This window comes from Octodon degus, unplaced genomic scaffold (assembly GCF_000260255.1).
Source record: "Octodon degus isolate 3935 unplaced genomic scaffold, OctDeg1.0 scaffold00002, whole genome shotgun sequence".
Lineage (NCBI taxonomy): Eukaryota > Metazoa > Chordata > Mammalia > Rodentia > Octodontidae > Octodon > Octodon degus.
In genome coordinates, this window is record NW_004524578.1 from 3,861,596 (window position 1) to 3,888,652 (window position 27,057).

At 45.0% G+C, this 27,057-nt stretch overlaps 2 protein-coding genes across 2 annotated transcripts in view; both read left to right on the forward strand.

The window, feature by feature from the left end:
* Window positions 1-16,472, forward strand: part of Tarsl2 (threonyl-tRNA synthetase like 2) — a 93,733-nt gene extending 77,261 nt beyond the window's left edge. The window contains exons 11-19 of the mRNA XM_023709845.1: window positions 650-816; window positions 1,323-1,485; window positions 2,231-2,368; window positions 5,483-5,560; window positions 5,643-5,743; window positions 8,981-9,085; window positions 12,609-12,681; window positions 14,075-14,189; window positions 15,441-16,472. Of these exons, the coding sequence (XP_023565613.1) occupies window positions 650-816; window positions 1,323-1,485; window positions 2,231-2,368; window positions 5,483-5,560; window positions 5,643-5,743; window positions 8,981-9,085; window positions 12,609-12,681; window positions 14,075-14,189; window positions 15,441-15,589 (1,089 nt within the window). The 3' untranslated portion in view covers window positions 15,590-16,472. The remainder of the gene's footprint in view (window positions 1-649; window positions 817-1,322; window positions 1,486-2,230; window positions 2,369-5,482; window positions 5,561-5,642; window positions 5,744-8,980; window positions 9,086-12,608; window positions 12,682-14,074; window positions 14,190-15,440) is intronic.
* Window positions 16,473-18,030: 1,558 nt separating this feature from the next.
* Tm2d3 (TM2 domain containing 3) lies at window positions 18,031-26,682 on the forward strand. Its single transcript, XM_004623244.2, has 6 exons — window positions 18,031-18,156; window positions 18,541-18,618; window positions 19,154-19,311; window positions 20,700-20,874; window positions 22,385-22,460; window positions 25,420-26,682. Exons 1-6 carry the CDS (start codon window positions 18,066-18,068, stop codon window positions 25,583-25,585), a joined length of 744 nt encoding a protein of 247 aa, XP_004623301.1. The 5' UTR covers window positions 18,031-18,065; the 3' UTR covers window positions 25,586-26,682.
* The last annotated feature ends 375 nt before the right edge of the window (window positions 26,683-27,057 follow it).

Sequence of the window (27,057 nt, forward strand, 5' to 3'; positions counted from 1 at the left end):
AGATACCCCTTCCTTTGTCTGTGGTGTGGTCTGTGTCTTCACTTTCTCTACGGGCTCCAGTTTTCCCTTCAGATCTTTTCTGGGTCCTGGGGATCCACCTCCCTCCTTTTATTCTCTGAGTTGTTATTTTCAGTGTCTGGACTCCAGATCTTGGAGAAGCTGATTTGTTGCTGCTTACCAGTCTGCCACCTTTCTGGAAGTCTTTGTTTATTGTATTTTAATTACTAATTTTCAGAGTACTAAAACATTTATACTATATAATATTATATAAAAGAACACTCATGAATGTTTTATTGTGCACACATAAATCTTGTTTTCATGGTCCAGAAACTACCACAACTAAAACTGAAGACTCATGAATCATGAAGTAGTTTGACATGATCTTAAGCTCTTGTTTTGTTTTGTCTTGTTTTTCTTTGGTCAGCTCAGCCTGCCCTGAGGGCGGGGCTGACAAGATGTATGGTGCTGGGGCTCAAACCGCAGTCCCTGAGCCTGCCTAAGCTTGCCTGTGCAGGTGCTTTAGACCACTGCGCCATCTCACCAACCCCGATCTTAAGTTCTTAAAAGCTTTACTGTGTTCACAGTGTTACTTTGCATGGAGTTATGCTCTTTCCTGGCAGGGTTTAGTGTTTAATGCCTTTACTTGTAGGAGGAATATCACAGCCGTAACTTCACAGAAGTGCTGTCTCCCAATGTGTACAACAGTAAGCTCTGGGAAACCTCAGGCCACTGGCAGCATTACAGTGAGAACATGTTTACCTTTGATATTGAAAAGGAGACTTTTGCCCTCAAACCCATGAACTGCCCAGGACACTGGTGAGTACTAAAGGTGAAGTAGATTCTCTATGTAGACACAGCATACTTCATCATAATTAGATTTTAAAATTCTTGTTTTGTGTTTTTGGGTTATGTGATTCTTCAGTCTGAAGACTGGTTAATAATCCTATGCAGAGGGCTTTAAAATGATTATAAACAATAAGTAGAGATTCACTGGATAGATGAAAACAGGTAACAGCATTTCTGGAAGTGATAACAGAGTTTATTCTTAGAGTACGGCAGTGCTGCGAATGGAAGTTTTGGGTTCCTAGAAGAGGGCGGGGTGTAGCTCAGTGAGAGAATGCGTGTTTAGCACCTGTAAGGCCCTCGCTGAGATCTCCACTAACGAAACTAATTCTAATAACAACACCAATTATAGTTCATAGAAGTGTTATAATTTGATCTAAGAATAAGGAATTCACAAATCTTAAGACTTACCTGCAACTTCTTGTCACGTAATCATTCTTTGCTGTGTAAAAACTGTTGTTCTCCTGCATCTTTTCTAGTCTAATGTTTGCCCACCGCCCTCGATCTTGGCGGGAAATGCCCATTAGATTTGCTGACTTTGGAGTTCTGCATAGAAACGAACTATCAGGGACTTTAAGTGGCCTGACCCGAGTCAGGCGCTTCCAGCAGGATGATGCTCACATCTTCTGCACGGTGGAACAGGTAGGCAGGAGCACAACGAACGCCGCGTCTGTCACAGGTTCGGTGTTAGCCTCACACATCCCTGTGTCTGCCCAAGTCGCTGTGATTTAAGATTTTGTCTGGTCTCTGAGGACTCGTTCAGCTCCAACATTCACGGCCCTCTCATTCGGGTCAATAAGTCAGTAATGCCCTCTGCAGGCAGCTGGCTGTCACTGGGCAGTCTCCCACCTCTTTCTGCTGTGTGCCATCCCTTTTCATGCTGTAGTACCAGGCCTGTGTGTTTCTCATCCCCTTCCACGGTCAGGAGCCTTGGGCAGCCTGCATGTGTTTGCACACAAGGAAAGGGTGCAAGGAGGGGACGGGTGGGTCACCAAAGCAGTGACTCTTACTCTACTAAAATCAGGCTTCAGGGCCAGCCAGATAGCTCAGTGGATTAAAGTGCCTGCTTAGGCAGATGAAGGGACCAGGGTTTGATCCCCGAAATGCCATGCTGGCCCTGCCCATTAGGACACACTGAGAAGTCAACTGAGACTGGGCGTAGTGGCAGGCGCCTATAATCCCAGCCTTTGAGAGGCTGAAAAACAGGAGGATCACCACGAGTCCAATCTGTGTAGTGAGACCCTGTAGACCCTGTACTAAATACATTTTTTAAAAAAATCAGGCTTCATGTCCATTCTGATATGAAGAATGTTTTTATCAACAAAAATAAAAATAGGTGCATTTATTTTGGTGTTCTATTTGAGTATTTCACTTGTTCTACTTTCAGATTGAAGAAGAAATAAAGGAGTGCTTGCAGTTTTTGCAGTCTGTTTACTCAGCATTTGGCTTTTCCTTTCAATTAAACCTATCAACAAGGCCTGAAACCTTTCTAGGAGAGAAGGAGATGTGGGATGAAGCTGAGAAGGTAAGAGGTGCAAGAGGCAGACTCCTTTTGGTCAATAGCACCTGAAAAACTTCGCTACATACATTAAATGTTATAAATATGCAGATTGTAGAATGCAATTCTCAATTTCTCTTTGAAACAATAGCATTAATACCTTATATTTTTTTCACATGGTAAAGTTTATATCAGGTTTCAATTTCTACTCTTCTTCAGTGCCAATCACAAATAGCCAGCTAAAGTTTTTAACAGCATCCTCCTACTTGCAGTAACCTCCATTTGCTGGTTGGCTGAAGTGTGGCCTGTGCAGTCTTGTTAGTCTGACTCTGGAGTCCGGGGTTCTGGGTTCTCAGGGAGACACAGATCTGATGCCTGAGGCCCCTCTATAAGCCCCACCTGCTGCGTGAGTCTCTTGCTGGAGACACTCACACATTACATTTCAGCCTTGAAGAAGTAAAATTGAGCTCATCGTATGCTTTCTTCCTTTTTAAACATGAAAAGGACATGTCCTGTGTTGCTATTAGAAATGAGGGTGGTATGGCCAGATCTATCCTGCCCAGCAAGGTATACTTCCTGGAATACTTGCAGGAACTGAACACACAGATGAGGAGAAATAAAAAAGAACTGAATGAACACTGAACCAGTGTAACGTTCTGTTTGTGCTGTTCATGGTACCAAGGCGGTACAGAGGCCTAGAAGCATTTTGGGGCTGAGTTCCGAATAGGGTCTCCCCGACTGCCCCTGCGCCTGTCCTAGATTCTTCCACATCTACAGCATAGAGGAGGAAATTCCAGTGAGATGGTCTCTGCCCTGGGAAGGAGGCTGAGTACATTTGCCTGCCAGCACCCGGAAGCAGGAAGAGGAAAAGAGCATGCAAAGCTCGGCTCAGATCGACTTTGCCACCTTTCAGGCATTAGCTTTGTGGGTAGAATTACAGAGGCCCTCTGAGCATCAGGATCAGGCATGAATGGTAGTGGTCATGGTGGCTGTCACAGCGATGACCCTGCTGCCTAGGTTTAGAGTGAGCTGCAATGAAGTAGGTATTGGGCATAGTGTCAGGCTCACATAAGTGCCCAGTGGGCATTAGGTGTTCATGCTGTTGTCGTTAGCATTAGCACCACTCCAGTCATATGGAAATGGGCAGGAAATGGGAAGGTAAAAAAGGATGCCCAGGAGTGGGCCTGGCTTGGGGAGGCAGGGTAGGAGTCCCACCTCTTTTGCTCTCTTTTAATGTGGCTAAATAGCTTCTCAGCGAGGCCTGTAGTCACTCAGAGATCTCACTTCACCTCAGAATGGGCCTGCTTCTCTTTCTGGGAGATTTCTCTCATAATGGCCACACTTCTCTGGGACTCAGGGAGGGGGACTCGGTGTGGTAAACATTTGAGAGTCTTTTCTTGTGTCTTCAGAAGTTTCTGAAACAGTTTGAAAGAAACATACTTCACATAAATCTGACACTTTCTTGGCCTGGACTTCTTAGCCTTGCCTGCTGCTATTAATCTGCCTTATCCTCTGTCTCGAGAGGCCTGCTGCTTCGCATCCTCTTCTCCAAAGCTTGGCCACCACATGGAGGAAAGAAGGTTTCATTCAGCTCCTGGTTTCAGAGATTCAGTCCATGGCTGGCTGGCTCCAAGCAGAAATGTCATGGGGGAAGGGTGTGCCGGGCAAAGCTGCTTAGTTCATGCAGCAGGGACATTGCCAGGGATCGTATACTGTGTGGTACTCCAGGTACCACCTCATGACCCACCCAGACCCACCCAGAAACACGCTTTATAAATCTACTAGGCATTTCTTAATCTAATGAAATTGACAAATGTGGATCAAAGGTCACATTCTGAGAGCTCCTAATGTTCTTTCTATCCTTAGTCCCCACAGTAGGAGGGCCTGGTTTTCTCTGGGAACATGTCCTGGTATCCCTTCCCAGAGGAGTGGAATCAGCTGGGCTTCCTGAGCCTGGGAAATGCTGTATGAAGGGGGCCCGCCCTGGTCCTAAGGAGAAAGGCAGTGTTCTGTAAAGTTAAGCCTGTGAGGGCCAATCCCAGAACCTCAGGAAGTTCTCTGCCTCTTGCAAGACTCAGTCCTGGCTGAGACCCCGGAAAGCCTGCTGGGACACAGGGAGTCTGTCTCTTGGTAGCTCCCCCTGCAGCTCCAGGGCTCAGCTCTGCGTGCACTCCCTGAAGTGAGCCCTCTCCCAGGCACCAATATGTGCAGGTGATGAAGAGAGTTTGGGGGGTGTGGGTTGAGTTGGGTTTGGGTTGGGGTTTTTGTTTGTTAGATTTCAGACAGGATCTAACTGTGCAGTTCAAGCTATTCTTGAAATCACTATGTAAACCAGACTGGCTTTGAACTCACAGCGATCCTCTGCCTCAGCCTCCTGGGACTGAGGGACTACAGGCACGTGCCACTATACCTTGAGTGTCATTATGACAGTATTCTGGCCAAGGACTTAGGAATAACCAGGTTCTTCTGGAGCAAGTTGTGTACACAGGAATACCAAGAGGATTCAGAAACCCTTTTATTAGTACACCTTCAGCACTGAGAGTCAGTGTGTTTACAAGCACGTCACTGCTTAGGGTGAAGACCCAAGTGGGTCTCCTCCCTCAATACACGTGTAAATCATAGAGGATCCCTGCCCCAGATATACATACAGAGGTGGAAAAGGAGCAAAAGAGATATGGCAAAGCCTGCTGACTTGGCCTCTGCCCCCCTACACACACACACACACACACACACAGAGGACCTGGAAGAGGGGGCAAGGTGAGTGCCCTTTGGCCCTCCCATGTACAGAGTCCCTACCTACAAGGAAACACAGTCAGGGGCCTGGAACTTTCCAGGAGACAGAAGCTGCCATGTGCAGGGCAGAGTGGGCTAGACTGAACTAACAGACAGTGTAATTAAGATTTACGGCAGTTTTATGAGCTATAGGATAAAAAGATAAAATATAGAATAAAGTACAAGTTTGTTTTTTTTTTTTTTTCTCCGAATGCCCTCATGGCTGGTTTGGCTGGCTGGAGAGTTGTGGGGATCGAACTCCAGCAACCTGAGGCTGACAGCTTTGTGGAAGCAGCCACTTAAACAACTGAGCTAAGGCCAGGCCCCAAAGTACAAGTTTTAAATGTTCTCCTCTTTAAAAATAAACAGCAACTGCAGAATAGCTTGATGGAATTTGGAAAACCATGGAAAATAAACCCAGGAGATGGAGCATTTTATGGCCCTAAAGTAAGTAGACCATCTACATAAAATAAGAGTAAAATTTAAAAGAAAACTAAGTGTTTCTAAGAAAACATCCTTTCATTTACAGATTGATATAAAGATCAAGGATGCCATTGGCAGGTATCATCAGTGTGCCACAATCCAGCTGGATTTCCAATTGCCTATTAGATTTAATCTCACATATGTTAGGTGAGTGAATATGATAAATAAGTTTGTCATCTGAGCATTAATAATACAAAAATAAGTGTTAATGGATGTCTTACATATGCTAGATAATGTATTTGTTTACCTGTGTGTAATCTACTTGGGTATGTTCTTGGTACACTTTCTGTTGCTATAACAAAATACTTGAGGTTGGGTACTTTATTTTATTTTATTTTTGTATTTTAGGGAAGGATATACAGGGTTTTCAGGGTCTCACTACCAGATTGGACTTGTAGTGATCCACCTGTTTACAGCCTCCCAAGAGCTGGGATTACAGGCGCGTGCCACCATGCCCAGTCTCAATCGCCATCTCAGCAAGCTCTGGGGGCAGGGCCAGCATGGCAAACCAGGGGATTGAACCCCCAGCTCCTGTGCCTGCTTGCAGTTACTTTAATCTGCAGAGCTATTTGGCCAGCCCTGAGAATGGGTACTTTATAAAAGTGGCTTATCTGGCTGATTCTGGTGGCTGGAAAGTCCCAACAGCATGGCACCAGCTCTAAGGAGCGCCTCCTGGCTGCTTGTCAACATGGTAAAGAGCTTAGGAACAACTGCATGCACAAGGGAGCCGCCCACGCAAGAGAGAACTGTGAGAACTGCATTCATCCCTTCTAAAGCTGACACCCCAGTGAGCTAAACACTTCTGGCTAGGCCCCACCTTGTAAAGATATCTACCACCTCCTGGTCTAAGAGTATATAGTACACTGAGAAAAAGTGTACCACACAGAAGGCTTGGGGACCAAGCTTCCACAAACATGGGCCTGTGGGGAACACACTCAAACTGCACCCGAGCCCTAGTAGGGACCACCGTGACTTTCCTGAGGATGTGCTCCGGTGGAGAAAGGAAGGTAAGAGAGTGTAACATTAGAGGCCTGAACAAAGTGCCATGAAAATATGGACCAAGCTGCTAAGTATCTGTAAGGCAGAGAGAGAAGCCCTTCCAAAGAGCTGGCAAAGCGTGTGTGAGACACTTGATAGAGAAAGCAGGGGAAAAGGCAGTTCCCCACTACACTGATTTCTTAATTATTGGTTTTTTATTTTATGAGAGTGTACTTGCAGTTTGCGTACTTCATACTCATTATGTACCATAACAAATGCCTTCTTCCAAAAATACCTCTTGAGAGTATAACTTATTATAACAGTATCAATTCTTCCAAAATTTGTCTATGTATTCAATATGATCTCAATGAAAAACCCATAAAATTATTTTATGCATATAAAAAATACCTCTTGACATAGAGTAAAATTGTGTGCCCATGTGTACACGTGACTGCACAGTTCGATGACTTTCAAAGCATGTGTGGAGTGGTGCGGCCTCTACTGTTATGACTGGGTCATGCAAGTAAGCGCTCTTGGGACACTCCTCAGTCACGCTCTGCTCCTGAACTACAGCAAAGAACACAGGCCATGGAGATTTTCCCTGTGTTTTATCTTCTTTGTGTGTGGTGCCAGGGATTGAACTCAGGACTTTGCGCTTGCCAGGCAAGCACTTATTGTATCTACTGAGCTATCTCCCCAGTCATTTTAGTTTTAAGTGTTAAATTTAGATACAAGGGGTAGGGGGGTGTAGAGTGTGTGTGTGTGTGTGTGTGTGTGTGTGTGTGTGTGTCTAAGGTGAGTCTCATAAAAACAAGTTGGAAAGTATTCCAAATTGTTCTATTTTCTAGAAAAGACAACATAAAATTGATGCTGTTTCTTTTTCTCATGTTTGGTAGAATTTGTCTTGGGACCTATTTAGTGCTGTAGGTTTCCTTTTGGGGAAAAAGGAAAAAATATTGGCATATTGCAAATCCATTGATTTTCGATAGAATATTTTCCTGTTGAGATTCTTATAATAAATGAACATCCACTTTTCTTCCAAGGAGGATGTGGAGGAGCAGTAGACCAGCCAAGCAGGCAGCTGTCTTCAGTGTGTGGGGAGGGCAGGGCAGAGGCAGAAGCAGTGGTGAGAGGTGATTCAGCTTAGAGCCAGAGGGCAGTAGTGGAGGGGGACAGAGCGGAGGTGCCAGGGTGCAGCTTGGAGGCAGAGCTTACGGGGTCTGCACAGGCTTAAGGAAAAGGAGGAAGAAGTGTAAACAGCTGGCCTCCCTAGCGGTCACAGTACCAACTGCAGGTGACATGCCCTGTGATGGTGCATCTTACACTGAAGGAGCAAGAAGCATCGAGGTTAGCAGCAGGGCCTGGGCAGGGTTTATTCTAAGAAAGCAAAGGAGGTCTACCAGGGAGATGCGTGGTACTAGAGTCATTGCATTCGGCCTTGCAGAAGAGCGTGAGGTAAAGCTTAAGATTCATTCCTGTGAAGTGGGCAGGATGAAGTTTATCACGATGAGTAACATTTGCCAGAAAGCAGCAGTGATAGCTCAAGGTAGAGGAAGAGGTGAGCGGCCAGCCACCTGCCCCAGCAACATGATAGGCAGTGGTAATGGGCACTAATCACTCAGCTGAAGTGAGCTTAACAAAGGAGTCTCGTTTACTTGTGTTTTAGTAGTACCTAGCTGGTATGATTTTTAGATAAAAAATTTCCCATAGAAACATATTATATTTGTTGCAATAAAATGGAATTTATATTTCTAGGAAACTTGTGCATAAATTTTTGGAGTGACTTACTTCATTACAATTAAAAATCATAATGTGTGTTTTTCCACTTTTTTTCCCCAAAAGAAGAGGAAGTCATTGAACATAAAGTGCGTGTCTTGAGGGTTTTAGGTCTGGGGATGTAGCTCAGCGGTAGAATGCTTGCCTAACAAGCAGGAAGCCCAGTGTTAGGTAGTTTAAGGTCTGTGAACAGAATTTCACCAGTGAGTTCTAGAACAAATACCAAAACATTTTCAAAACTGAGGTTTATGGTGGGGCTAGGACAGTGGCAGGAACAGGGTGTACTGTCTGTACTTTTGCATGTTTTCAGTGTTCTCTAATGAAAAGTTTATTTTTAAATAAATAAAGAAGCAACCAAAATACTCTTTTGTTTGAGGACACAAAACAGCCACCAAACAAAACAAATAATGTCAACAGAGCTATTCAGAAGCACGAAGTATCCAGTCCAAGGGAAACATGAAGAAACTGTGGAGGGACTGCCTGCCTGTTATTCCAGCCTTCTGGAGGGTTGAGTTCAAGGCCCCTCAGGACTGCATACAAGACCCTGTCTCAAAACTTTTAAATCAAATATAAGAAGACAATAAAATGATTTCCAGGAAAATCCTGAACTGTATAATTTTTATTTTTTAGTAAGGATGGAGAGGATAGAAAGAGACCTGTGATCATTCACCGGGCCATCCTGGGATCTGTAGAAAGGATGATCGCCATTCTCTCAGAAAACTATGGCGGGAAATGGTAAGTGACATGGGATCAAGCTGGGCTTCTCTTATTCTTAAAAATTCCGTTAGTCTTATTCCGCTTACCTGATCTGTGAGTGGCCTGAACAGCACACTGGCATGGAGAGGATGCCTACTGCAGCACAGCCCATTTAAGGATGGCAGCAGGGAAGGGAACTGCCCTCCTTGTCAAATGGAGAGTGATGTATCTTGCAGTCTTCTTTGCTCGGAAGAAAAACTAGCCAGACTTACGGAGCTACACTGACTCAGGGCTCTGGTTACTGCTTTGGACACAAGGTCAGAGATTGGGAAGTAATTAGATTAGAAATAATAGGTGACAGATTTGAGGTACAGAAATGTGGATGGCTGCTCCCAGTGGGTGGGCTCAACAACCTCCCCACTGCTGTGACACAGCACTTGACACTGTCACGTTAAAGGACAGGTTTAGCTGGGCTTGGTGCGTAGGGGAGGCAGTCTGTAGCTGGCTGGCTTCGAGGCAGAAGCATGGTGGAAGGACATGGTGGAGGAGAGACACTCACTTCATGCAGTCAGGAGACAGAAGTGAGGAGCTCGGGGCAAGAATACAGCCTTCCAGGTGATGCCCCAGGGACCACCTCCAGCCAGGCCTCACCTCCTAGCAGCACGGTTAGCCAGGAACTCATCGGTGGACTTAGGCACTAATGAGCCTAGATAGACCCCCATGATCCAGTCACCTTAAGCCCCACCTCTGAGTACATGACACTTTAGGGAACACTTTATAATCAACCGTAAAAATGGACTGCACTCTGAAGGTCCTTACTGTTGAAGAGATTTTTACTGTTCGGTTACAGCAGCGCCACTACTGACGGCTCAGTGGGCCATGAATACAGTGGCCACAAGGGGCCATGCATTGGCTTACCGACATGGAAGTTCCCTCACCGAGGTCCACCACTGTACCCCTCGAGAAGTAAGGCACTGCGCCAGCATTATTTGACTCACTGCTGCCCAGTGCACGTGAACAGCTGGCCTCCCTAGCAGTCACAGCAGCAACTACAGGTGACATGCCCTGTGATGGTGCATCTTACACTGAAGAAACATGACAGAGCATCTGCTCCCGCAGTGCAGTTCTTTTCAGGATCTGCTGTCCCGCTGCCGCTGCTGCTGCTCGTAGGCAGAGCATCTATAGCTCCTGCTCTGGACACTGGGCATGGGAGCCGCTGCGCGGGTCCCTGTCACAGAGTCCTCCCAAAACTATGTCTTAGCATCTCCCCTGTCAGAATGGATTCCACCTAGTTCCTCCTTCTGTGTGCCACTCTGTCCCAAGTCAGCATGCCATGCTTGCGTATCTGGCTGGCAGAATCTGGAGTCCACGCATGCGTCCTAGTACTCACATAGCAAAACAAATTTCTGAGCAGTAAACATAAGAATGGGGAATTTTATACACTGAGGCTTTTCCAAATATGCTGGGCAGGTGGAGAGTCTGCATATATCCCTAATCATCGGAGATCTTGAAAACACACTGTGGTATCATGTAACATCTAAGCTATTATAGTTACACAGAAGCTAGAAGTAAAGGTATGAATATGTACGCTTCCTAAGAGAGTCAGGCTTCCCACTGCGGGTCCGATTGCCTGCTACCCAACCTGAGGACAGGTTTATTTGCTTATAGTTTCAAAGGATTCAGCGTGGGGTCCACTGGCCCACAGCAGGGACATCATGGTGAAGGGCATAGCTGCTTAATTCATGGCCTCCAAGGAGCAGGGCCGAGGAACAGTACCTGAGAGCAGGGTAAGGGCCAGGCAGGGCCCCCAGCTCAGGTCTCCATGGTCTGCCCAGATGTACTTAGAGGCAGGCTTTGCCCACCCCCCAGGCAGATCCCAGGCCAGCCAAGTTGATGGCCCACCTTATGCATCACACTGAGGATGTGACAGCATGTTTTTCTTTTTAGTTGGCTGTGTTTTAAATAATTGAACACAGGTGAGAGTGGTGGTCTCTTACACTAGACTGGTAGCGGTGAAGGTCATACACAAAACTTAGAGTATTCGTGGACTCGGGATGGAGTGGGAGGCAGGAGCGTGCCAGTGCACGGAGTGGACTGTCCTCTTCTGAGGGACTTGGGGATACTCCGCACATTCATGCATCTGCTTTCATGTGCCTGCCAGGCTCTAAGAGTACCTGTCTCCCAGAACTCAGAGGAGAAGTGGTTAAAATATAGTTCTTTGGGGCCAGAGTAAGGCTGGAGCTCAAAAGGAAACATTTGCCTTTCATTTTATACTATGTATCCCTGTGTTTGTCATTTTTATCATATATTGTTGTTTCTAAAACTTAAGAAAAATATATAAATATTCATAAAGTGCTATCTGGGACTAGTCCCCATTTTACTCCCTCCAACCTTAAAACTGAATTCTCATTATGGTGAACAAAATGGCAAATATTTCTACTCACCCTATTTTAGATACATTATATTTTGAAACAATCACAGGTTCATATGTAGTTGTGAGAAATAATAGACCATTAAACTTCTCTTGTCCCAGTTTTCCTAATCTTGCAGAACTACAGAAAGCATCTCAGCTAAGAAATAAGCAATGTGATCCATCACTTTGTTCCAATCTCACCAGGCTCACGAGTTTGTACTTGAATGTGTGAACCAAAGCCCTAGCCTGTAAGGTTTTATTATCACGTGTGTGTGTCGGGTAGCTGCCACCTTTCGAGATGTGAACTGTTACCTGCATTGTCCCCTATGCTGTCTCCTATTGCCACACATGCACTATCCCACTAATGTAGCACCTCCGGATCTGTCCTCATCTCTGTGATCCTGCCGGGTTACAGAAGTGGAATCACAGTGTACAGTAGTTTGACATGAACTTTCTTTTACTCAGTAAAGTTCCCTTGAGATCCATTCTGCTACGTGTCAGTAGTTGGGGCGTGTGTGTGTGTGTGTGTGTGTGTGTGTGTGTGTGTGTGTTGGGATATTGCTGGTTGAACCCAGGAGCTCTCTACCACTGAGCTGCCCCCACTGCTTTTTATTCTTCACTGTGAGATAACGCCTTGTGATGTTGCTCAGGCAGAGCCCAAACCTGAGATCCTCCTGCCTCAGTTTCTGGAGTGACCAGAATCATAGGCATTATGCCTAATAGTGGTGCATTCTGATTGCCAGTTGTACCGCAGTTGGCCCTTCCTCTGTAGTAGGGCAGCTGGCGAGCTCAGTCTGGCTACCGTAATAAAGCTGCTGTGGTCACTGGTGCGCCAGGTCTGTGTCACCCACATGTGCCTCTCTAGGGTAAACGCCCAAGAGTGTAGACTCACGATTACTCTTCCATCCACGCTCCAACACAGGCTTCCCTTTCTTTTCCTGTAGAGACTACAAGCTTCTCCTTTTGTCTCCTGTATGGTCTTTTAGCTCTTTTAATATAGATTGGTTTGCTTCCATGCCATCTACTTAAACTAGTCTTAGGAAGTCTTATTAAAAAAAAAAAAAAAAAATCCTTGTTTTTCTTTTTTAACCATCTAGTAAGTAGTCATGTTGAAATGATTTTGAAAATGCATTTTTATGTACTTTCCAGGCCTTTCTGGCTGTCTCCACGTCAGGTAATGGTCATCCCTGTGGGGCCGACTTGTGAAAAATATGCACTGAAGGTAAAATCAGATATATTTAAATACATATAATTTTAATGTGTGTTCTGTGTAGAGCATTGATTTGGCATGCCATTCTTGCTTTTATTCATTTATTTCTTTAGAAATGTGTTTTGGGGACAGAGTCTCACTAAGTGGTCCAGGCTGGCCTTGAAACTTGCCATGGTCCTCCTGCCTTAGCCTCCCTAGCTCTGGGATTGCAGGCATGTGCCACCAGGCCCAGCTCATTCATGCTTTCAAATACTGACAGCTGACACATTAGTGTAACACCTTATGTTCTCAGTATTGGGAATAGCACGTGAAGCATGTGTATGTAGTAGCTAAATCAGATTTTATTTCATAATGTGTTGAAATTAGTGTTCTGTTTTGTTAAGACAGGGTCTTGCTATGTAGTACAGGCTAGCCTTGACCTCAGTGTGTAGCCCAGGCTGGCCTCAAATTCATGGCATTCCTCCTGCCTCAGCCTCCTGAGTGCTAGGATTACAGGTGTGCACCCCTTGGGTAAGAAATTGGTATTTCCAACATTTTGTGTGTGTCTTAGTTATGTTTCTCTTGGCTGAGACAGAATACCCAAATTTAAAGGAGGAAAAGTTTATGTAGCTCAATTTATAGAGGATTCAGTTTGTAGTTGGCTGGCTCCAAGGTAGGGTTGTATGGCAGAGGGGCCTTACAGCAGAGAAGCTGTGCATGGTGGGCAGTAGACAGCTAAGCAGCAAAGCAGCAAGCGACAGACAGGAACCCTCTTTCTGTCCCTTATTTCATATCCAGGCCATTGGCCCTAGCACTCATATCCAGGGCAGGGCATCCTTAATCCTAGCAACACACACCTCCCAAAAGCCCCACATATAACCACATGAAGATTTTGGGGGGTCCATCTAGACATAAATCATTGCATAATGATTAAAATATTTTCTTCTAGATGAAGGAAGGCTACCTTATTACCTATTACTGCATAGCGGATTACTCTAAAACTTAGGAGCTTAAAGCTACAAATATTATCTGTTTCTGCAAGTCAGGAACCACAGCAACTTAGTTGGCCCAATGCAGGGTCTCCTAAGGCTGCAGGAGCTGTTGGCGGGCTGCAGTGGCCCGGGGCTCACCCCCATGCACCCCCACTCTGCACCTGTGGTCTTCCTGCTAGGCTGACAGAATGCCTCAGCAGATGGTAGCTAGCTTTCCCCAGAGTAGGGGATCTGGACAAATGGACGCTGTGGTCTCACCCCCACATTTCAGGTGACCGCTATCATTTCTGCCCTTTGCTGTGGGTCAGACCAACTCTGGTACAAAGCAGAGGGAGCAGCAAAGGGCTATTCCCCAGGAGATGGGGAGCAGGGAGGGTTGTCCCCAGTCTGGCTGCCATAAGTAATGTAATAATGGAAGTATTCCATTTTTCTAGGTATCCAATGAATTTTTTGAAGAAGGATTCATGGCTGATACTGATTTAGATGACAGTTGTACACTAAATAAGAAAATACGAAATGCACAGTTGGCTCAGTATAATTTTATATTGGGTAAGTTAATATATTTTTCCAAATACTTATTTTTTGCCTTTAATTCCAAAAAAAAAAAGCAAAATAAGTCATCTGGTGAACTACTTGATGATCAGAATCTGACTGTTAAATACAAAGACAAGTCAAAGGCTAGCTGCTCTTAGGTGCTCTTTGTTCTTTGCTGGAAGAAAAGCTATAAAGTTTCGCATGAATCCTATGCTATGGTATTACAACAATTAACATTTCAAACCAAAAGGAAAGGAATTTGGGAATAATCTCTTCGGTTGGATCATATTTCTTGTGTTTCAGACACAAGGCAGGCCTGAAATACTTTCCCTTGCTTCTCAGGTTTAGTAGAAATCTTGGGGATTAAACAAATGAGTGGAAAAGATTCCACTTCTAAAATGATCAAAAAGAAAAAATAAAATGCCTTGGAAAAGCATGAGTAACTGGATACAGAATCTAAAATTTTGGCTTTAAAATTCATTTTGAAACCAAGAGAAACTGACGCCGCTGCTTGCAGGCACCCCACTGCTACTTCCTGTAAGCAACTGCGGAAAGCACACCTGAGTACATGTGGAACTGTCCTGTCAGTGTTTGCTCGCTGATAACATCTGACTCCATGGTTGGGCACACTGATGTTTCAGTTGGCCATGTTGCAGTGACAGAACTCTCAGATTAGCTTAGACAAAGAAAAAATTTATTGCAAATGTATTAGAGAGTCCCATGAAAGGTGGAATTAAATAGCCAGATCATTGGAAGAGGAACTGGAGCTCCCAAGAGCTTACAAGAACCATTTCTCCACATTTCTGGTTCTTGTTTTGCTCTGGCCCTTTACACTTTTCTTAAATACCTACTTTATTCCACTTACCTGTGGACCAGTTTCTTCCTTCTATCAGGCACAATTCCCAGATCATCTTACAGCGTGCATCACGAGAGAGAACAAGCTTTCCCCCACACACACACGCCAGCAAACTCTGGCTGGCCCGCTGGCATGGATGCAGTGTCCATCTTTTGACTTCTCATCTCTGACAGTGGAGTCGAGGGTGTCTGTAGGAGCTCTCTGCTCCCATTTCTGCCCCAGGACCGGAAAACCATTCTCTCAAGTGGACAGTACTTAGACTGGGTTAGAAGCTGTTCCTTCTCAAGACTCTTAACTCTCAAAGGGTGATTAATTGCTATTTAGTGACTGATGAGGTGTGTATCATGCAACTGTTGACTCAGTGCTTAATAAATCACTGGCTTAAAGTACACTTTGTCTCTTTTCTAAAGTGGTTGGAGAAAAGGAGAAGATGAATAATGCTGTAAATGTTCGAACAAGAGACAACAAAATTCATGGAGAGATTTCAGTAACTTCTGCCATTGATAAACTGAAGAATCTCAAGAAGTCACGAACACTAAATGCTGAGGAAGAGTTTTAAAGACCTTCCCTTGTACTTGCTTCTTGTTTAAATCTCTGAAAAATGTATTTTTTAAAATATGTTAGTACTTCTGAGAACTTTGGACCCACTGATAGGTTCACGTGGGATCCAGTAAGAGAGGAACGATGAATGAGTAGATAGATATGCGGAGTACTGAATTCAGTAGCATGTTCTGCCACTGGTAACAGGAGCAGCTTCGACATTGTCAGACAATGTCTTTAGCAACCTCAATGGTGAAATGTTACTCACTGAAAGAAGGAAACACTGGGAAATGAAGTTATGGAAAGTTGTTGTTAAGGTTTGTGATTTTTAAAAAACAGGCTTTGAGGGATGTAACTAGCGGTAGAGCTCTTGCCTAGAACAGCTGAATCTCTGGGTTCAATCCCCAGCATTAAAAAAAAAAAAAAATTAAAAGTCTTCAAATCTGTTTTGAATATGGAAAAAATATTTTTCAAGAATTGTGTCTCAGATATTTTTATGGCTGTTTATTACCAAAGTTCACAATGAAATTTCATCTCAATTGGAATCATTAATTTGTTTTAAACTAAGCAGAAACTGTAAGAAACAACTAGCACTAAATATTGGGTTACTGATAAAGGACTCTGGATCTTAAAAGAAATTCATTGTTACGGGATCTTTTATTTGCATTGTAGGTTAAGAGATGCAGTTTTAATTCTTCAATTCTTAATTCACCTTTACAAAAAATAAACTCCCAAAATAAAATGCATAATGGTGTTTCCAGTATTTCAGTCATGACCTTATCCACAGTAAAATTATTTTTTTGAAGGGCTGACATTTCACTGACTTATAGATTCAAGTAGCTACTAATTTTAATTGAAAATATCTAAAATGGCTTTAGGGAAATTATTTATCAAGAAATATTTATTGAATATTTGGCTGCAGAATTTAAAATAAATCCAAGAAATGATCTCTTTTCAACATATTATGGTTCACTGGGGGCATGTGAACAAATAGTAAGCAGAAGTGTTATCAGACCTGTGTAGTAGCATCAAGCGCAGGTCATGATATAATTTTTAAAGCTTTTTTTTTTTTTTTTTTTTTTCCGAATGCCTTCAGGGCAGGTTTGGCTGGCTTGAGTTGTGGGGATCGAACCACAGCCACCTGAGCCTGACAGTTTTGGGGAAGCAGCCACTTAAAGAACTGAGCTAGGGCCAGGCCCCCCCTAAAACTAAAATTTATCCAGAACATATCCTGCACAAACACCATTCCATTTTATTTTTCACGTATCAAGCATGCAGATAAGGATGTGGGTAATCTGAAGTCCCCAAAGTGAATGACCTTGGATAAAGGGGTGGGAGAGCCACACAAGTTGACCTACCCTGCAAAGTACCTCGGGATGTGAACAAGTATGCTTTCTCCAGAGGGCTGTGTGGACCCTCCGTTCAGGTGAAAATCCTACAACCCAAGCTCTTGGCCCGGTCCCTGTAGGCTGTCCCGCCTTACCCAGTGTTTCTGTTTTTGTTTTGCGGAACCCGGGATGGAACTCAGGCCCTTACACTTGCCAGGCAAGCGCTTATTCTACTGAGCCATCTCCAGTCTAGAGGAATTTGCCCTACGTAGAGGCATCATCAAGGAGTTGGCCAGGGTGACACCTACTGGGCCAGTTTCCTCTTCTGTAAATAAGTATATTGTTTTGATACCTGTCAGTGACTTTTTGTTCGTTTGTTTTGCTTTTTTTGTTTTTTGTACCAGGGATTGAACTTGCCAGGCAGGCGCTTGTGCCACTCAGCCCTATCCCGGGCCCAATAAGCACTGTCAGGACTGGCCTTAGAATGACGACCTGACAGACGCGGGGCTGCCCACTGTAACAATGGTTTCTCCGTTACAGGCAACAGCTGGCCCCAGGTAAATAAGAAACGAGGGCAATAAAACGATGTTTCCTGCAGGGCTAAGGTGGCCCTGCAGGCCCGTGAGGCCAGCTCTGTGTGCAACCGGCCAACGCAGATTGCGCATAAAGCCTTAACACCAGACACTTTCATCTAGAGTTTCTGAGGTTCCTTAAAATTACACCCAACCTTAAAAGTCATACTCAGACCCCCATTTGGATATCTGCTGGTAGGTGTCAGCCTGCCTGTAGGTAGAGGATAAAACCTGATCTTCCCATAGCTACAGTTTCCTCTCGCGCCGTCATTGCAAAGTGAAGCAGGACGCTGTCATCCGAACCTGCGCACGCGACCTACCACGGTGTAGGGTTCCCTACCCTCCTATATCGTCCCACGCAAGGGGGGCGCCTCCCAAACCTGCTCGCCTCTGCTTGCCGTCGCCTCAGGTGTGAACCTTCGCCCCCAAATGATCCTTTCCCCAGGCTCAGAAGTGGACAGAGGAAGGCGTGCACCGGGTCACGATGGCCTCGGACGCCCGACGGCCCTTTGCAGACCAGACGCCCGCCCCTCGGCCGCACTGCGCCTGCGCCGCGCTCCTCGGGCCACGCCCCGGAAGTGCGCGCGCCGGCAAGATGGCGGCTGCGGCGCCTGTGCTGCGGGGTCTGCGCCGCCTGAGCCGGCTGCTGCTCTTCCTCTGCCAGTTCTACGTTTTGTCGGGTGGCGGTGAGTGAAAGGCCGGGGGCCCCGAGGGCTGGGCGGGAGGAGGGTCCCCGGAGCCGTGGGGAGCGCCGGCCCGGAGCTGACGGTGGGGGCGCGTCCTGGCCCGGCGGGAGCGAGTGCTCGGGGCTCAGCCCTGGCGGCGGGGTTGGACCCGCTACCAACCTTCTGTCCCCGGTGGCCTGAGGAGTCGAGCCGGTGTCGGCCCTGTCATCGTTTCACCCCCGTAGCTTCCTGTCTCTGGGCAGGCAAGCCCTGAGGTGGTCCTGAGGGTCACGGCTTTAGGGCGCACCGTCCGGTTTCTGCCCCGGGGATAACGTGGCTCTCTAAGCGTGGATCCACACCCAGGATAACGGGATTCCCCAGCTAACCGTGGCTCCTTACCTTTAGAGCACTCGCAGCCGCACACTCAGGCAGTGAAGGATCCCGGCCCAACGCGCACCTTCACCGCAGTTCCCAGGGCAGCAGGTACTGGCCATTTTCTGTTCTGGTACATGTGCATATTTCTCTCAAGTAGTTTCTGGTTTTGATAAACATTTTCTTTTGCTATCCGAAGTTGCTTCACGTTTGATTATTTCATGTACTTTAGGCATTGTGAATTAAGGGCTGGTAACAGCCGTGTTGTTTTGATATTTGAATGGTTTAACATCTCTGCCTCATACCTCTCTACTGTCTCATGCTCCTTTTGTTTGTCTCCGTGTATGTATTGTTTTCCCTCTTACTCCATCAAGATATCCTTTAATCAGTCTTTCTTATAAATGGACTCTTGAGGTACGAATGACCTGACATAATCCTGAACAACTTGGATCGTGATGGGCACAGTTGGCTGGTGACCGACCCTGCTTTAATTGTGCCCAGCTCTGCCTCTGACTGCATCTCTGCTTTTTGCGTTCCTGCACAGCACAGCGTCCTGTTGATAATGATCATCTCATCACCTAAGAAAACTGTCCTCCTGTTGTTCTGATTAGTATTAAAAAATAAGCCACTGTCTCACCTCTCACAGAAAGCACCGAAATCCCGCCTTATGTGATGAAGTGTCCAAGCAATGGTTTGTGTAGCAGACTCCCTGCGGACTGTATAGACTGCACCACAAATTTCTCCTGTGTCTATGGGAAGTCTGTCACTTTTGATTGTACCGTGAAGCCTTCCGTTACCTGTGTTGTAAGTACCATAGCTTACTTACTCTGACTCAGTGCCTTGCAAACCTCAAATTAAAAGAGAAGTTCAAAACGTAGGCTGTAGCTCAGTGTTGAACACAGCGAAGTACCCAGGCTTCAAACAGAAGCACTGAAAAAAAATGCAATTTAGACTTGTGTGTTGTGGACAACATTCTGAAATAATTTTTGTAACTTCCCTGTAAAACATAAAGCAAAATAAACTTGAATAGTCTGTATTCCTTTCCAGGTGAGATTAATGCTATTCCAATGGTAGTGGTAATTGACACGCCCCATTGGTGTCAGCTGCATGTGTATGTGATAGCTTTGTAGAACTTGGAGACTTGAGCTCACCAGTGCACCCCAGGCAGGTGTGCTTCATCCAGGCAGCCTCTGAGTTCTTAGTAGTGGGCCTGCATTATGAGGAGCTGGTAAAGTCTAAATATAGTGGATGAATCTGTGGCAGGGTCAGTCTGCTCAGTGGTGGGAAGTTGGGTTTAGTACCTGCTGTGAAGCCTTGGTGGCTCTCTGGAGATGAATTAAGTGAATTCTTGTCAAGAATAAATCCCAAGTAGATGTGTTATTGGAAGAAACGGTTGATTACTATTGTTGAGTGTCACTAAGCTACAAGTTGGGAGGTGTGTCCAGCTTCCCTGCCCCCAGCCTAGTGCTTCTGAGCAGAGTGCACTACCTTGCTCTCAAGTTCCAAATGATCCCTGCCGTCCCCTGTCACGGCCCACATCAGTGGCTGCTCCCTTCCCCGGTGCACTTGGCATGGCCTACCAGCAGGTAGCCCACATGAGGAGAGCCCCCTAGCATGTAAGAGTTCAGACGCTACTTGTCCTGTGGCTATTGCAAGCCCTGAGGTACTAGACAGTGCTAGATAGGTTGCTGGTGGTGCTGGAGAAGAAGTGGAACTCGGAAGCCAGGCGGAGTACTATGCTTCCAGAAGCTTCTGGCTGGGGCAGGGGACCTGGGTCCTCCTGACTTGTGGTTCAGTGACATCCAGCAGGTGCACTCTTCTATTCCTTCTAGCTGTGTGACTGTGACGTATAGAATAATTTCTCTCTTTTTTCTACAAAAGTACACATCCTCATTATAGAAAGTTACCTAAGCAAATAGAAAGTTGCTACCCCTGAAGTAACTTTTGCTATTTTAATGTGGGTTGGTGTAATTTTTTCGCATAGGTGGACACTATATATTTGAGTATTTTTATGATTCCAGATCACACCATATATGTTTTGCATACATGCTGTTTTGATGCCTACTTTTCTGCCACTTCCTACTAGATTCTATAAATGGTTTAGAAATTTTGTACTGTATGACTGTGTAGTCTTACTAACACACTGACAAATGCCATATTATGATTGATTGGCCATGTCCTTTGGTACATAGGACCAAGAGCTCAAACCCCAAAAGAACTTCATCATCAACATGACTTGCAGATTCTGCTGGCAGCTTCCGGAGACAGATTACGAGTGCACCAACTCCACCAGCTGCATGACGGTCTCCTGTCCCCGTCAGCGGTACAAGGCCAACTGCACGGTGCGAGACCACATTCATTGCTTGGGTAAGCTGGAGGTCAGGAAATTGTGCGAGAGACGTACTTCTCTCCAAGGTTAGTGAAGGAACTTAACCAGAAGTTGTAAAGTAAAATTCTGGTTTACAGTGGCAGCAGTATTTTAGATGTGGTAGGCCTCATTAATATATTTAGTGGACTAATCCAAAATGTCAAAAAAAATATGTACTTCTCTTACCTTATTAAAAGTAGTAAGACTTGGGTTGTACTCAGTGGCCAGCACAGCAGTAATGCTGCTGCAGCTGGCTGAGCGCTTTGCTTCTGCCTCCTTGCTCTGCCTCAACAGGTGATTAACCTTTTGGATTTTGTCATCTGCTTCCTCTTTAAATTTTTTCTCTGTTCACTAGCACAGGTTTTAGAACTGGATAAAGTGACATGAGGCTGTGGCCTGAGACTTCTTTCAGCATTATGGCTCTAAGATTCATCTTTGGGACTTTCCTATTTGTTATTTAATTTTACTTCTGTAGGATAATCTATTGTAAGAGTGTAGCACGTTTATCTATTCTCCTGGGTGTTTAGATTAATTGCTGGTTTTAACTCTTGCAGCCACTGTTCAAAGTTCTGCACCTGCTCCCGGATATGAGCAAGAGTGTGTCTCGCCTGTGCTCACTGCCCCACAGGGATTGTTTCGCAGAGTGGGCCTACTAATTGACATGCCCACCGGTAGTAATAATTAACTTTTGTTATGCCTCTTATTTTCATCTTTTTATTAAAGATTTTTGGGATTCTTTTGTACTTTTGATACTAACCATAGGTGTGCCTAAAACCTTTTTCCAAATTTTGATTTTTCTTTTCTACATTCTTTGGAGACTCTTTTGATGATTAGTGGAGCTTTTAAATACAGTAAGTATAAGTTACTAGTCTTTGTTATAGTTAGTATTTTTGTTGTTTAAGTCTTTAAGTCCAGCCCCGGTTTATAAAGATAATTTCTTGCATTTTCTTTTATAAATTTTAAGTCCTATCTCACCTTCCCAAAGTTCTGGAATTACAGGCAACATATAAAAAAATAAAGTAAAAGTTGTGAGTTTGATCTTTTACATTTTAAGTTTGTAATCCTCTTGAGATTAATACTGGTAGATAGTGTGAGGTAGATTCAGCTTTATTTATCTTGCTACATGGATACATCAGTTGTTACAGCCCATCTGTATGTGACCTCTGTGATAAGTGAGGGGTTTTGTGTGTGGTTCTGATTCTGGGCTCACGCTTCCTGTTGGGTTATTTGTCTGAGCACTGCACTGTCTTCCGTACTCTAAATTTCACCAAGGCTTGCTGTCTGGTGGGTTATTTCACATCCTTCAAGCTGTAACCCTAACTTGCTTGATTTCAGTATTAAGTCTCTTCTTATTCATGGGAAGGACTTTGTGCTTATCAGCTATAATAAACATTGTCTCCCATAAAGAGAGGTGACCTTTTAGGAGCTGCATTACAAAGCCATTAGTTAAGTTTCTATGACAGTGCTTTTGCATCCACGTTTCTATGCGTAGTATTTTCTTTTCATAAGGTAACCGTACTTTTCACAAAATGCTGTACTGCAATTGGACTGGAGGCTACAAGTGGTCGACTGCTCTGGCTCTAAGGTAAGCTTTGATACTAAAAAGTTAAAAATGCCATTTAGAATTTTCCAGACATTCTGCTCAGCTGGGATCACTTCACTCAGATCCTACCACATTAGCATGAGTGTTAGGTAGGCTCCAGGAAACATGGCTGAGGGAGGTTTGAAGGTCAGGCCAGTCGTGGAATCTTACTACAGGCTGTTAGCGGTGCTCCCATGATGCCTTCGCATTCTAGAGATGGCGTGAGCCACTGTTACAGAGTGTCAGAACTAGCCAGGCTTTCCCATCCTGGATTTATATAAATCAGTAAATTGAGTAGACTAGTTAAAATGTGTAGATTTATAATTGTATATTTTAAATTTTAAGTAATTTCCTTTTATAAAAAAAAGTGCTCAGTATTCAAAGCTAGAAAAAAATATTTAAATTACCTATAAGTTTGCCATCCTGACAATTACGGCATTATCACTCTCCCATGAAAATGTGCATGCAGGGCCGGAGAGACAGCTCAGTGGTCCTGAGCGTGTACCTGGCAAGCGCAAGGACCTGGTTTTGATCCCCAGAACCACATGCCGTGTCGGCCTCATGGCAAGCTGGCCACCAAACCAGGCATGATGGAGGCTGAAACAGAAGGATCACTATGAGTCCGAGCTGTGTAGCAAGACCCTGTACCAAACAGATAAATTAATGAAAAAAAAGTAAATGTTACATTAAACTTTTCAACAGTTTTAAAAATAGGTGTATCAGTTCTTCCCACTAAAGCGAGTGGCAGGCCGGACCCTGGTTAAAGGTTAAAAAGTTAGGCTGTCTAGATGTGATGTCCTGAAGTGTGTAAGGCAAGGCAGGATTTCTCAGCCTTCTCAGCATTGATGTTCAAGCCAGATTCTTCGCCGTGTGGCGGTCCTGTGCTAGGAGAATGCGTAGCAGACCCCTGTCCTCTACGACTGCCTGGTCAGCACATTCTCCCACCCTTAGTGTGACCACAGCACGTCTCCAGATGTAGGCATTGGAGGGGACAAGTAGCCCCTTGCCGAGAGCCAGCGCCTCAGGCTTTGGGCTGGAGAAGGAAGAGTCCTGTCTGGTCAGAAGGTATAACGAGAAAATAAAAGAGGAATCCAGGATAGAAATGAGAGAGAAACAACACATTTTGTAACTGAACACAGATGGTCTTGATCTCTAGTGGCCCAATTAGAAGTAACAGGTAACTTAAAAAAAAAACTTCCTGGGGCCGGGGAGATGGCTCAGTAGGATAAGCGCTTGACTGGCAAACGCAAGGATCTAAGTTCAATCCCCAGTTCTGCAAAAAAAAAAAAAAACTTTCTTTAGAAAAATTTTAGAAAAAGTCAGGAATGGTGGAGTGCTCCTATACACCCCTCTGCCAGCATCCCCTACGTTGTTAACTCTTACTTTACTGTAGTATATTTAACAACCCACCTAAAAAGTAAGAGCAGTTTCCTTCTCAGAGCTCACCATGTTTTCTTCAACATATTGAGTATACAGGAAGGAATGTCTGAAGGGTTGCGGCAAAGGGCGCTTGTCCCTTGTGTCTTTGGGATTTTGGTTTCCAGACCTGCTTGGCTACTCAGTGGCCTAGTGTTAGCCTCTGGCCTGCACGCGTTCTCAGGACATAGTGCAGAGTGCATGTGGTGGAGGTAGTGGTTACACTGTTGTGTAGGGAATAAGGACAAGGAGAAAGGCCCGTACATGTTCAGTACACGCACAGTTCATTTTGGTCCACGGTTGGATTTGTGATGTGTGGCTTCCACAGGGTGTGGAGGGCTGGTGGCTCTGCAGCTGGGTTGGGCAGGTGAACATGCCTGCAGTGGGGTTGGCCATACATGGGTTACCAGGTCACCATCAGATGCCTCCTGTCGCTGTTTTTTTTTTTTTAGTTTTATATATGTTTGGAAATTTCCCATAGTAAGTATTGTCCTAAGGGCTGGACAGATAGCTCATTGGATTTTAAAGTGCCTGCAAGCAGGCGCAGGGGCAGGGGTTTCAGTCCCCAGGCCTGCCCTGCCAACCCCACCTCTGGGGTATGCTGAGACAGCAATTGAGACTGGGCATGGTGGCACATAACTGTAATTCCAGCTCTTGGGAGGCTGTAAACAGGCAGATCACTACGAGTCCGATCTGGTAGTGAGACCCTGAACACCCTGTGGACCCTTCCCTAAGATTACAAAAAAAAAGTATTGTCCCAGTATTGGTAAATCGTAGATTTGAAGGAAGCATAAAAGTCTCTTGTTCATAACAGAGAAGTCATTCACTTATAACAGAAAAGTTTTAAAGAAGGATGACTGAAATCAGATGAGTTGGTCTGAGCCAGCTGACTGCGTTAGACGTGGCTCCTGTCTGCATGCGTTGTCAGGCTGGGCCCTGCTTTAAGTGAAGACCAATGAGGTTGACTTTCTTATTTTTATTTATGGCGCAACTGGGGATTGAACTCAGGCCCTTGCGCTTGCCAGGGAAGTGCTTGTTCCACTGAGCCATGTCCCCAGCCCCAAGGTTGACTTTTTTAAAATACAGGTTTTTTTACTCAATAGGCCGGGCTGGGCTGTTTTGTTTTGATTTTGTGGTACTGAGGATTGAGCCCAGACAAAGCTACATCCCAGTGTTTTTTTTTTATTTTGAGATGGGGTCTTGCGAGTTGTACAGGCTGGGCTTAGTGCTGTGCTCCGCTTCCTTTGGCCTCCAAAGTGCTGTCATCACAGACAAGTGCCCTCACTGGGCTTGGTCATTTTTCTATGAGAGAGAAAGTACCGTGTTTCTGCATAGCTAAAAATTGTCTATCTACTTTATTCTGGAGCTGGGTATTAAACATGCTAAGCCATGGGTGTACTTTCAGCCAGCGTGCCTGTGGATACTTGGTCTTATGTCTCTGTGAGGGTCATGTGTGCTCTCCCGAGGGGCTATCGCAGTTTGGGCCCCTTTCCCGAATGGGCCCCCGAGTGCTGCGTGCTGACTGTGCTCCGCTTCGCCTTTGCAGCATCACCCTCGGCGGCTTCGGGGCCGACCGCTTCTACCTGGGCCAGTGGCGCGAAGGCCTGGGCAAGCTCTTCAGCTTCGGTGGCCTTGGGATATGGACACTCATAGACGTCCTGCTCATCGGCGTTGGCTATGTGGGCCCAGCTGATGGCTCCTTGTACATTTAGCTAGGGTTTGTGCTTCGAGAGGAGCAGTACTAGGAAAATATGTTCAACCTGTAGGAATTAATGTGAGTGATGAATTTGTATGTCTTTAATGTACAGCATCTGTACTTTGCTTGCCTTGATGAAGGTAAAATAAACCTTGAACCATGCTAACCTGAAACTTTTTATTTGCCTGAATTTTTTCTTTTCTGTGAAAAAATGTAAACTTAGCCAGAAAACAATTCTGCATGGGTGCGAGTGCATTTAACTCAGTGCTGTTGGTTTTACATTATGCAAGTCACACCATGTCCTCATGTCTGCAGCGGGCCTGCCGTCTGCCATGGACAGCCTTGCAGCTGCAGGCAGGAGCAGCTTTTTGTTCTGTTAATGGAGTAAAGTCACCTACCCGAGCTTCAGTTGTCTGTGAGCTTTGTGTTGTAGTCTGGTCTTCGTAAAGTAAAATGCAGAACTTTGTCTGGTCGCCATGATTTGTATTTTGTTAATATAAATTTGCAAGAGTACTGAAAAATTTCATAAAGCTACACATTTAGGAAATACAGTAGGCCTGTTTCTATGTTAAATTACCTTCAACAGTCTAGCACCTTACCTTTCTTATTAAATGAAGTGTTCTTCAGGGCAGTGCTGCATTCCAATCGTGATGAACCCCTGGCTTACTGACAGAAGCGTTGGCAGATGCGTTTCAGTGTGATAAGTAGTTGATCTGGTATGGAGCTGTTGTAGATCTTTATTGGACAGAACAGAAGTCCAAAATGGGTTTTACTCAAGGTTGCTTTTGAAACCTCTAAAATTTCCTCACATTCTTTCTTTTAAATTTGAGTGTCCAAGTATTGAGTTGTAAACTATACCTAGCATAGCAGATCTAGAAGCTATAAGATATACTGGGGATATGTCCGTAAATCTCGTGAGACAAACCTGTTTTGTCTCCGGATTATTTACTACTTACAGGCTCCTTGAAAGGAGAACAAAGTCTCTTTGGTAACTTGCTGAAGACCTGGCTTCTATTCAGAGTCTGTTAGCAGGTGTCTGGGGTGGGTGGAGAGCAGTTCCACCTGTGGTCACTAGGGGGCGCATCTCCAGCGTACTGGCTGTCCTCTTTCCAAAGCAGCTCATTTTAAGGTGTGTGTGCTCCCGTCCCGTCCTCCCACCCCGTCCGTGCCCCCCCCCCCCAAGAACTTGGTGCAGAACATGGGCAGGCAGTGGCTTTGGCTGGGAGTAGCGCATTGCGTGTGTGCCTTTCTTTTCAGGGGCAACTGACCACTTTCTTAGCCGCAAGACTTCTGGTTGAAAAAATATTTTTTTAGAGAAGGAATTTTTAAATGATATTTGACATAGTTATGTTACTTTTAGTTCACTGAAAAGAAAGGTTTGTGCTAACATTGTTTGGACAATAAGTGGCAATATCTTGTATTCAGTAACTAAAGATAACTACACGATGTACTTACCATTGTTATCCTATTTGGAAGTTTTACTTTATT

Excerpts from the sequence above, each read along its gene's own strand:
- Tm2d3 (XM_004623244.2), top strand. The coding sequence starts at position 18,066 with ATGGCGGCTGCGGCGCCTGTGCTGCGGGGTCTGCGCCGCCTGAGCCGG. Across the intron at positions 18,157-18,540 it reads CTACGTTTTGTCGGGTGGCG|AGCACTCGCAGCCGCACACT; the intron begins GTGAGTGAAAGG and ends CCTTACCTTTAG. Across the intron at positions 19,312-20,699 it reads AGCCTTCCGTTACCTGTGTT|GACCAAGAGCTCAAACCCCA; the intron begins GTAAGTACCATA and ends TTTGGTACATAG.